The sequence below is a fragment of the Temnothorax curvispinosus genome, unplaced genomic scaffold, assembly GCF_003070985.1.
Source record: "Temnothorax curvispinosus isolate PA1 unplaced genomic scaffold, ASM307098v1 QBEX01017838.1, whole genome shotgun sequence".
In the NCBI taxonomy this organism is placed as follows: Eukaryota; Metazoa; Arthropoda; class Insecta; order Hymenoptera; family Formicidae; genus Temnothorax; species Temnothorax curvispinosus.
Window position 1 is genome coordinate 716,297 of NW_020227618.1, and position 12,284 is coordinate 728,580.

General features: G+C 30.8%; 2 protein-coding genes across 3 annotated transcripts; both read right to left on the reverse strand.

Moving 5' to 3' along the window:
• Positions 1-2,712: 2,712 nt before the first annotated feature.
• On the reverse strand, positions 2,713-5,324 carry LOC112467875 (elongation of very long chain fatty acids protein AAEL008004-like). Its single transcript, XM_025036763.1, has 6 exons — positions 5,269-5,324; positions 4,732-4,922; positions 4,517-4,597; positions 4,164-4,326; positions 3,857-3,996; positions 2,713-3,017 (listed from the first exon to the last, which is right to left on the reverse strand). Exons 1-6 carry the CDS (start codon positions 5,312-5,314, stop codon positions 2,853-2,855), a joined length of 786 nt encoding a protein of 261 aa, XP_024892531.1. The 5' UTR covers positions 5,315-5,324; the 3' UTR covers positions 2,713-2,852.
• Positions 5,325-9,413: 4,089 nt separating this feature from the next.
• On the reverse strand, positions 9,414-10,435 carry LOC112467866 (protein UXT homolog). Of its 2 annotated transcripts, none has more exons than XM_025036749.1 (2): positions 10,325-10,435; positions 9,414-10,065 (listed from the first exon to the last, which is right to left on the reverse strand). In XM_025036749.1, the coding sequence occupies exon 2, from the start codon at positions 10,042-10,044 to the stop codon at positions 9,604-9,606; it is 441 nt and encodes a 146-aa protein (XP_024892517.1). In that variant the 5' UTR covers positions 10,045-10,065; positions 10,325-10,435; the 3' UTR covers positions 9,414-9,603. The 2 variants fall into 2 exon arrangements, with proteins under 2 accessions (XP_024892517.1, XP_024892516.1); XM_025036748.1 differs by having other exon boundaries at positions 9,415-10,065; positions 10,211-10,435.
• Positions 10,436-12,284: the final 1,849 nt, after the last annotated feature.

Here is a 12,284-nt window from a genome sequence, read left to right on the forward strand (position 1 = left end):
TATTATTTATAGGTTTGGTTATTTATACGTGCAATTTTTTACTTGCGGGATTTCTTGGTTCTTTATCCAGAAGCACGTTCTAATGTGCTTCAAAGTTTCTTTTTACTTTAAAACAAGCGTAATTGTACCTTTGGAGTTTCTTTCTCGAAATAGTCGCAAACGATGTTCTTCTCTCGCGCACTAATAGAACGCATCTACGTGCATCGCGACTCGAAACTTGCAAAATATCTCTAAAAGTTGTGGCTGTGCATTGCGTCGAGGTCACGTTTCTGGCTAGAAGCTGGCCCCACGGAGAGAGACTGAAAAATGAATCTTCTCCACAGTGAGGCGAGATAGGTGCCGAGACGGTCATACATTTCGTACGAAAGGATCTTCCCGAGTTCGACTTTTTTTTTGGTAGGCGGGACTATTGCATGCCGACACGTAGAGCTGCTGCCTCTTCATATTTCATGACGATGAATTAGAAGCAGGCGTCGATGCCAACTTGGTAAAGTTATTTGTTCAATAATGGAACCAAAGTACATTCAATTCATTAAATATTGTATATATATGTATATTTAAAAACTTGTTTTTGTGAATTATTAGCTTCATGCTTTTTTGTCTCGTTTTTCTTTTTATTTTTTACTTTATTGCATGTTATTTAATTACGCATAAATAACGCATGTTATTTAATTAAAATAACATAATTAAGATAGACAAAACGATTTAGTCATCTAAATTGAGCGACAAAGCTATTTCGAGTAAATATTTATTGCACCAAGATAATGAAATTCTAACTTTAATAATCCATCTTTTGTACTTTCGGCGCAAGCTCTCCCTTTCTTTCGTACGTCATCCCAAATATAGCCTTACACAGTCCTCGGATTCTTTGTATTCCGACTACCTAAGTAAATAAATCACCGTACCATTTCAATATGTTCAACATCAAGCAGCGATTCAGCTAAATGAATAGAAGATGGGCACGTTGGTTATTACGTTGAAGGGTAATTTGTAAACACTCGATAGCAGAATAAAATAATTATTCGGTCATTGGCATAATAATAATTTATGATTCATTATAATCACAAACGTCTATGTTAATAAGTTAATTTATATAAGAAACATAATAAATATAAAAAGCGCAATATTAATCTTCTATAAGAGAAAATAATAAATGCACTAGAAGAAATTTATTATTTGCAAAAAAATAGAGATTTCTTTGAATTTAATTTTCTCAATTCAAATAAGTATTGGGTTTAAGAAAACATTTTTCTGAGTTTAAAATATTTTCTCGAATCTATTTAATACTTAATACTTTTTTAAATTAAGGAAACTAAATTCAAAGAAATTTATCTTCTTGCAAATGATACATTTTTTTTAGTGTAGAAAAAAATTTATATTAAATATAAAAGATAAAAAGCAATGTGTGTTAATAGTATATGTTCAGCATTATACATAGAGCTATGCCTTTGACGAAACGATTAGCCTATCGCATATATACAGCGAGAGCCTACAGGGAAAGACGTGCTGTGCAGAAAGGGGTCGCGGCTTGAAGTACGGGATAAATACAGGCGATGTTAATAAAGTCTTATCGGCGCGAGGCCATGCGTGTCGACTTAAAGCCATGGACACACTAATCCGCTATGCTAATGTCAGTCAGGCGGGAAAATAGTCGAGTAAGGTAATGCAGTCTTCCATGTCACGCGTATCTGCATAGAGAACGACGTATATGTACTTGACTACGTATTAGGACAGTAGGATTCTGGTTAAGATGGCTCCGAGAGAGCCACGCGTATACTCAAGCTTCTATGACGTGGGAAATAATCGCGTACAAAAGTAACTGCAGCTTTCACAGAAATGGTTAACAAGAATTAAAGTTTTTCCAAGCACCATTTTCATCGTATCTTATCCCCGCGGTAGTTTTCGATGACAAATACTCGTGTATCATGAAGGAACAGACCATACACACAGGAAGAAATGAGAACAAGAGAGGAAAAAAAACGAGCGAATTCAGCGTTGCAGATTCGGGATATCATATTTACGACGCGGACACGACGTAATCCGGAACATTGTATAATGCGTAGCAAATCAGAAAGGAGAAAAAGATTCGATGGCAGATAGTCTTGCGAATAAAATCCGAGCTGACGTAACGCAGAAGCATTACGTACAGCGTAACGTATCTCATCTCATAGTGACTTGTGTGTATATCTGTCTGTATTTCATGCATTCCTTTTATAAATCTTTTTCTCCTGAGATCTCACGAGTAACTCGGATATTTGATTCTCCTCTCCTATCCTCCTTGTCTTTTCAACAATTATCATCACGTGTAAGAAAAATAATAAAGATGTTACAAGATATTGTGTAGAATATTGGCAATTGTTATTTATTGAATAAAAATATCGCGGTAACAGAATTACGCAAAATTTTAAATATCCGTAATATCTACAGAATAAAATTATATAAAATTATAGCGGTACCTTTCAGTACAATATATTAACGCCGATTAATCAGTTATGCAGCATGTTGAAAAATATAATTCATAAGATTTTAATACATATAAAAAATAAATTAATAACAAATTTTTACTCTTTTATAAAATTTATAAACTTCTTGCATAACTTGTAAAATTTTGCTATTTCCATTTAATCCATCTATATAGATTACTAATTATTACAAATTATCGAGAATTTGCATGCATTCCTATTTATCAAACTAACTGTAAATTAACCAATATATATAAGAGAGAAACTCGGAGAGAAACTATTTGTTCATTCACATTACATTTATTCAAATCCAATGCGAACGCATCGAATCTTTTATGTCTGTGCTCTTGAGCTAGTTACTGCATTATTATAAGACATTATTTTTAATATTTACTTAATCTTTTTTTGCAAGTATGACTTCCTATAGTAATCTAAGAACATATAGAACATGAATGCTACTTGAGACATGTAAATGTATGCTAATGGTTTCCGCGTTGGTTCGCAAGACGGTAGAAGCGCTTGAAAGGTATGGACCGTCATAATAGCAAACTGAATCTGAAACAAATAATATAATGTTGAAATTCAACGTAAGAAATGAAGAAAAGACACACATCGCATGTTTACAACAATCATTTCGCGCGGATCTTTTTACAGCTAAATTAAAGTTTGCAAATGCGAAATACCTACTCATAAATGGGAATGGAGTCTAAAAGTACCTAAAGCGTTTCATTAGGGAATTATTCCGAAGAAAATGTAAATAAGTATTCGCGACGCGAGCAATGTAAAAGTAGTAAGGACACACAGTGTTCATATAGTGCACGCTTGACAGGCTCAATATACCACATGCAAAAAAGCACACACCATTTTGCCTTTCCTTGTCCAACCTCTGACCGGAATTCTAGAACGCAAAAGCTCCGCGCGAAATTAAACAACCACGTAACCCGATAAATCGTTCCGTCGATATCGCTGGAAATAAAAATTCTCTGGTAACGGATTATTTAATTAAAAACGGTACTGCGAGCTTTCGTCCACCCGTCTCCCTGCCCCTCGCTGTTACGCTCAAATGCAAACCGAATTGAGATTCGACGAGAACACATGTGATTCTGCAAGCAGCGCTTACGGAGCTTTTCAATCCCTCGTGAAAAGCCAGTTATCGAGTTATAGGAGCGCTGTAACCACAATGAAGTCCGCGTATATGAACATATCACGCGAAACGCGCTATTTCATATGTCCGCATGAATCTGATATAGGCACGCTATGCTTCTCAAAACTATCACAAATCGAATGTGGAAACCTTATTATCTTGAAATTGCGATGGCTAAAAATTTATTGGAACTTTGTACAACGCCATATCGTGTAACGAATATAAACAGACGTAAAATATAAGTACGTACCAGTTGCAAACGAGTTACATATTTCTTCCACGGAGTTATTATCTTCTGTGTTTTTGGTCCTAAACAAGCACAGAGATAATACATGTACATAACTACATGTACTGCGCAATTGGGCAACATTACAAAGGTCCACATGCCACCTGTACATTAGATAAAATATGAAAGTAGATTGTCATATATAATTAGAATTAAATCAATATGTAGATATACACATATTTCAGTACTCGATATTGTTTTTGGAAATAAATTCCATAAATTGCAAAAGTTTCTTCTAAAATTATCATAATTACTGCTGTCTAGTGCATACCAGGTGCATATTTACAGGTGATCCACGCCAAAACGAGAGTCGCTGTATGATGATACACGTGAAGGAAAGAAATTTGATTATATTTCTTTCTTAGAATAAAAATGACAGTATCTGCAAGCTCGGCAATTTTCAGAATTAAAATCCACCACATCCATCGAGCCATCTTTAAATAATAAAATTTCATATATCTCGAGTGTTTCTGTATTAAATACTCTTATATCGATTGAGTTTTAATTTCATTTATGTTAAATTACAAATCTTTGTAATAATTAGTCAAAGTTTTAACGTAGGTTTTAATGAGCAATAAAATACATAAGTTAATTTTATCATAGATTTTAATTACAATTACTTACGCTAAGCGACATAGAATCGTCTGAGATCACAAAGGGCTCACATCCCATAGAAAGATGCGTTGTATAACCAGATGTGAGTATCTAAAAAACAGATAAGATTATAGTTTAGATTAAAAAATGTAAATAGAGAAATATGAATAGCGAAATTGAAACATCCATAATTAAAAAATTTTATCTTGCGTATATTAAATTATTTATTTATTTATCATACTCACACCATAGAATAAAACAGCGCTTGCAGTTGCAATAGAAATATTATAACATATCATAGTTTTGACGAGCGCGTGAGGTTTTCTGTCTTTCATGTAAAGTGGTCCGAAATAAAGCACAAAAAACAAATAAGCGAGTGAAATCAATACTATACCAAACGGATTTGACATAAAGGGCCAGTCAGAAACTCTGGGATCTGCAAATCGATAAAAAAGTTTTAATTTTGGACAATAAAACATTTGAAATAATATATTTAAGCTTGCGAAAAAGATTGTAGCAATATAACTCGTAGAAAAATATGAAAACTTATATAATTGCTAAAGAAAAGGATTAAAGATTATATTATTTAATATGGAGATTTTTTTCGATATACTCAATTAAATAAGTACTTTTCTCCGCGTAAATATAATATTATACGCTGTCAATTAATATGTACTTATTTTTATATACACGTATTATATAATATTTCATATTCAATATCATCTTTTTCATAAGCTTTTTTATGACATTCGTTCTCGATCTAATTTATTCGTCTAACTTACCCGAAATTTCATCGACAAGGTAATGATAAATATCCATAACTCCCATATCCTGAAGAATAAAGGCAGTTAAAGGAAAGCAAAGAGCGATTATATTGTTTCACGTTAGCAATAGAGTAAATAAATTCAAGGAAAATTTGATGATCGATAAACATGTAGAAGTTATATAGGGATGTATAAAATACATTACATTATAGATATGAAGTTACAAACGGATATCGCACGTGATAGAGGGAATAAAGTTATAAGCGAAACTCCCGTAATCATCGAACTTCTGTCACGCAGTTGATTGCTAACATCGACTGTACTGTATAGTGTCGGGTCAGCATTTTACCGAAATATCTATGCCGGATAGATTTGATTTTAAATAAAATGAAAAAATATTTCGAATACAGAGACATGACAATTTATTAGCAAACAGATTTAAAGGGCAAAAAATGATTTTTTGCGCTTGTTAATTATAGTATAGATTTAATCCGATCTTTTATATTTATATATATAAAAGTTAACGAGTCGCTCGTATAATCCTCTAAAAACTAATTGCTGTTAACGCCTTGAAATAAATCTATTGATTATTTTATTCAATATTGCGATGGTTATATAGCAATAATGTAATTTGTGATCGATAACGTTTCTAGATACACCGAAAAGAAAATTTATTATTTGCAAAAAAATAGATTTCTTTGAATTTAGTTTTTTTAATTCAAAGAAGTATTGGGTAAAGAAAACATTTTTCTGAGTTTAAAATTAAGAAAACTAAATTCAAAAAAAGAAAATAATTTTTTTTCCAGTGTATATATATTTTTTATATTATCAAGTAATATTTTAAATACAGTTTTATATTATTGCATTATAACATGCATAATAATATTATATTATAAACACCTTTTGTTTATATTTAAAATCTAAAATCATGGAATATAATATATGCGTAATGATATGGGATCACAAAATCATTAAGCTTTCGGAGGTCAAAACTTTACTAATAACGTAAATTAATGGAATGGTATAGAGATGTATTAAAAATTAAGTATTGAAGTATACAATTAAGACACACACCTTTGAAGAAAGATTTGGCAAATTCTTCCCACATTGTGACTTTAATTTGTGCATGTCTATCGACATTTAAGAAACTAACACTTGTGTAAAACTAATATATTGATGTTAACAACCCGTCGTGTCAGTACCCTACTGCGCTTTACGTTCATCTGCAGGCCAAGAACCCCTAGCGTCGGCTTAGAACGCAGGGTTGTAATTGATGAACAAGATGCCCCCGTGAAAAATTTATTGCCAAACACCGCCAAAATACGCGTTAAATAAGAAAGAATAATATAATGAAATTATTCAATAAAAGTCATGTATTTTTCTCTTACATAATGTTAATATATAAAATATTTTACAATTTATATCTCTTAATACATTAATAATTTCTTCGGTATTTTTATTTTACATGAGGATATTTTTGCGTGGGCATTATTTGCGAATCAAAAAGAAGTTCATGGATTATTAAGCACATTTTTATCTGATTTAATGTATATTTAGTATTTTATTATGTAATAATTCTCATTTTAATAACATTTCCTATATTACATTTATCAAATTATCATATTGGCATAAATTCTGAAAGGCGGTTTAAATATATTAGATTGATCAACAATGATATAATATCGAAAATTTATGTTTATATAATGTTTCACGCGCAAAAGTGTGAATGCGAGTATACAGCCATGGTGCATGGCGAATTATATTCCAGTATAGATGTACGGCTTCTTCTCTTAGTCATTTAAATGTGGATTAGCCGACTTTGTACTTGTCTCGATATTATACGATTCGAGTTGAGAAGATAGTCACGAATTGACCTTCTCTTAGTATTAGAAATTTACTGCTCGACCTCCCTTAATCAGATCATCCAACTACTGCGTTTCGCATAATTGAACCGAACAAATTGATTTCCGTGTCCGGAATTCGTTATTTCTTCTTCCTTTCCTCTCTCTATAGAAATTGAAATGCAATACTTATATATTTTTATATTTTTATACTTTTATATTTTTGCAAAGAATTTGTTTCTGATGAGAAGAAAGGATGACACTATTATTAAATTTATATAGAATTCATATACATCTAGAAGATATATGTATCTATGCAATATATGTATGTATATATATTATGATGATTTATTTTATAATATTAAGGAAACATAAAATATTTTGAAAATAATTACTAAACGATATAAAAAGTTTAAAAAAATATTTATAATGCACTGGAACCAGAATTTCGGAATATTGAATGTCTATAAAAAATTTACATTAAACCTCGTCTAAATATTTTCTAAACTCTTGAAATATATATTAAATGCTTCTGTTCGTCTTTTTTTTTTTTTTAATTTTTAATGCTAAATGGAGAAAAATTATATTTCTGATGTAATGATTGACAAATAATCATTAGACTATTTTTCTTTTAGTTATGTCCTCCTTTATTTCTGATGTAATGATTGACAAATAATCATTAGACTACTTTTCTTTTAGTTATGTCCTCCTTTTTTTACTTTGGTATTAGTTAAACAAAAGAAATGAGAACAATTAAATAATGCAGATATCTACATGATTTAAAAAGAATGTATATAAACATTTTAATCTCGATTTTAGTATATTGTAAGAAAATATAATTTGAGACTTTTCATCGATGCCATCTATCTATTTCAAGAGTAACATTATTAAAAGCTTACTGATAAAATATTTACTATCAATCGCTATTAAAAGAATATTTAGTTATAACATAAAATTATTTGTGAACAAATGCTGTGAATAAATAGCAATTAATTTTTTTATAGAGTATCATATATTTATCTTTAAATTCTTGAAAATATGATATTATCCACTGACGATAGAACCTTATTGTTAGAAAAAGGCACGTACAATTCAAAATTTATTTGTGCACTGGTGAGACTGGACACAGTCGACTGAGGGTCGAAAGACACTCGAACAATGATTGGCAGATTGATGGTATAAACTCTTTATTTCGAAATAACTAAGATGTACGATGGGCGCTCGCTGTTGTCAGACTGACTGGTAAAACTGTACGATTTATTACATCCAACCGTATGACCGTATATGACCTCACATATATTTGTCACGAATTCATGTGTTTGAACCAATTAAATCCCTAATGCCCGTATAAGGAAAAGATTTAGCTTGTTGACTACTAAGACAGGTGAATCTTGCATATGCATGTGAGATACCGAGGGTATCTCATACAGAGGGTTCTTAACGATAAGAGATAATAGTTAATGCATTCTGCAACACTCTTCTTTACCGACAGAAGTTTATATAGGGCTTATAGAAAATGTTGTAACAACTTTTCTTATATTTATAATATCTTCAAGAACATATTATCAAACAATTTATTATACATAATATATATGTATATAACATTCCTCTTTCACTTTAAATCAATTATGATAATGCAATCTTTCACATGTTTATATTTAAACAAAAAATAACATATAGCATATTTTAATTATTAAATTATGAATTTTTCCATCATATAAAAAAATTAGAAATTTGTATCGATAATTGCAATTGAGGTATATATTAATATCCTAAATGTAAATAATATTCAATATCAATAGTTCAAAGTTTAGAAATTTCCATCTGAAATACTATTAACCCTTCAAGAAACTCTGGATCTTCCTTCAAGATCTTGAAGAGTTAATAAGTGAATACATATTGTGTGAACATTTTATAATAGGGATGGATAATATATGCATAAGTATACTGGTAAACACTTGAAGCATATCATGTAAGCTTTTAACTTATAGACAGTATAGCTTAGGGATTAGCTTAAGTCATAAAGTACAAGATGCACGTATGAAGGGAGAATAGGGGAAAAAATGCTTAGGGAGGCTACTTTCATAGATATTTGCATAAGTGGCTGCATCTAAAATTTGATAAAGGGGACAGAAGGAGCACTTTTAAAGCATGTCACTTTATCTTGTGTATGTGTGTGTGTGTGGTTAAAGATATATTAAAAATGCACAAAAACATAAAATATCTTGATCGATGATTTTAATTATCGCTATCTTTAATGATATATATTAAATGATAAAAGGAAATGTGTCTTACGATTAGAGTCTTAGAGAAGCATGAATTTTTTTAAAATATATGGAACTACTTTTTTTCTACGAGTTTATTTATAAATTTATAAAAATAAATTACATATTACTGTCACATGTACACACCTAGTGAGCATATACAGAGCAATTCTCTTACCTGTTAGGAACAAAATAAAGTTACATTTTAATATTCTTATATTAAGTTTCTTTTGTCACAGTAGTTTTTATCAAACATCTTCTCTCATCCCTTGTAAATCTCTAATGGTGATAAGAATTAACTTAATATGAGCGTTAGTTCTTGCAATCGCGCTTCGTAAATTCGCGATTTGTTGCTCAAGTAACTTAATTCGTATATTAATAACGACTAAGGCTTCGCCCAAAGTGAATTCAATGTAGTGCCCCAAACCAACATCCAATAAGATCTTAGAAGCATCTGGAACGTGTGCTTGAATAAAGAAGTTATTTCCGATATCGACTTTGGTCTTGAATCCGGTTTTTTCGACATTTGTATTTTGAAACGTTGTTATCATCGATTTCAGTTGCAGAAATTCGGTGACGTCAGTATTCCTAGCGTCTAGTTTTTCGGCCAATTTCGCAAGGTCGGCTTTCAGTACGTCGTTTACGAAGGTCTCAAATTGTAAGACCTTTTGCTGAATTTGCGGATCCATAATTAATTATAGGCCCCCGCACTACAAAACAAAAGAACGAAATTAGTTGAAGTATAGAACGGCTTGTTTGTAGAAAGATTTAATATGATGCTTGGGAAAATATGCTTAAATATTCATGCAGTAATAACACGCGGTTGTCTAAGGTGAGGGAAGAGGAGAGAAGTACCTAAATATATTGAACAATCGAATGTCGAATATAACAGGTTATGTTACATATAACAACTTCACACGTGTATATCGTTTGCACTTTATCTTGTATGATGATGATAATGTCACTCACATTATCGGATTTGGATTAAAGTGTGCCAAAGCCAAAGAAAATCGAATTATAAATCTGGTAAATAGAATGACATTTTTACGTTCTACTTCGATCGTGTGTGGCATTATTTTGATTTTGACAACATTTTGACCTAGCGCCCCTAGCGGATCTAGTAGTAAGCAACAAGTTCAACAGAGATGAAGCAACAGCTGCTAAGGAAGGTCCCGACCAGTTTAGTTTATCGATTTTTTAAGTTAAAAGAAAGATATTTATTAAAAAATTATTCAATTCTTGTTTTATATGAAGTATATGCAATTTATTCTATTTTTATTTACACATATCAATACTAACGACATATAGATACATTAAATAACATTAAATAAAATTTATTTTTTATTTAATATTTATAATTAAGTGCTTTAGTATAAATAATGAATTTTATACAACATAAAAATTTATGTATTTTAACCATTCTATAACAATATGATAAATTTAATGTATCAAATTATCGAAAAATGAAAGCTAATATACCATGTATTTGATTACATTTGGTATTAATAATAGATATTTTTGCTGTTAATTTTAATTTTTGGTGAGATTATTATTAATAACGTTTATTATTATAACGTATATATAACGTATTAAATTATTATTAATACGTTTTGAGAAAATCTCACGTAAGTATCAGTAATGTTAGAATTTGCATTAGTTCTGAATTTCGTATAAGAACGAGCAAGCTATGTTACAAAATTATTTAATGTCCACTTTATCGAAGATTATATTCCACTTTTTTTCCGATAACTACGACACGATATCGGCAATATATCGTCGGTAGTCTTTTGCATAATTGTATAGGATGCTGCTCGATTATACAGTATACGCACAGCGTACCCGTGCGTAGCACTTGAATTGGAAGGTATATATAATAACCGGTACTTACGATAACCGCACACAATGTTATATTCTGCGTATACGTATTGTATATATACATATGTATAACACTTAAATATAAATACATTTATATGTTAAAAAATGTATATGTATATATACTATGTACATATTTTTTAATGTATATTACATATTACCGAATTGCTAATAATAATCTCAAATTGTTTGTAAGTTAACCCTTTGCGTTTCGCAGATTTTGCAACGTTAATAATTTACTTCGCGCACATAGTTTTAAGTCACGCGCAGACTTACAATGCATATTGTATATCTCATACTTATTTGTGTAGGTATATTAAGAGAGAAATAATATTTTAGCAATGTTACTACACCAACAGAGTTGGCATGTGGAGTAGAACGCCAAAATTCTTAAAGCCGAGGTTGGCACTTAAAACACAGAATTAAAATAGCAATGAGACGATACATACGTATATTTATGATTACAATATTTATATACAAGATATTTGCGAAAGGTATACATATGTATATGAATATATGTAATGTATACACTGTGCCGTGCACGATGCTGTTTTTCATGTTCTTTCATTTACTTTCTCATTTGCAGTAACTAAAGAGTTGCGCACATAACGTCGTCGTATATATCAGACAATTACGAAACAGACTCTTTCAATTAATAAATATATATTAAATTGTATTTTTGATGTACGGTAAAGTGACGACTACATGTATACGATAATTATTATGCAACGGCACATTATTTATTTGGTAAAACCAATCGTTGCGTAACGGGATTGTTCCGACAATAACTGACAATTTAACGAAAATACGGAAAATATTCGCGGTATGATAATAAGAGATGGTTTGATCTGGAATGGATTAAGAAAAATGAATGTGTAATCGGATTGGGTCAAGAATGACGTATCTTTAAAACGCTGTTCGGTACGGTGCATTAATTATATTGCAAGATTTCTTGTAACTAATTTTGTACGGTGACCACAGCGAAACCGGGACTCAATAGCCGGTTTGAGTAACGAAAGCGCCGGTATACGTGTAACGGGAAGTTCTCTTTTTCGAG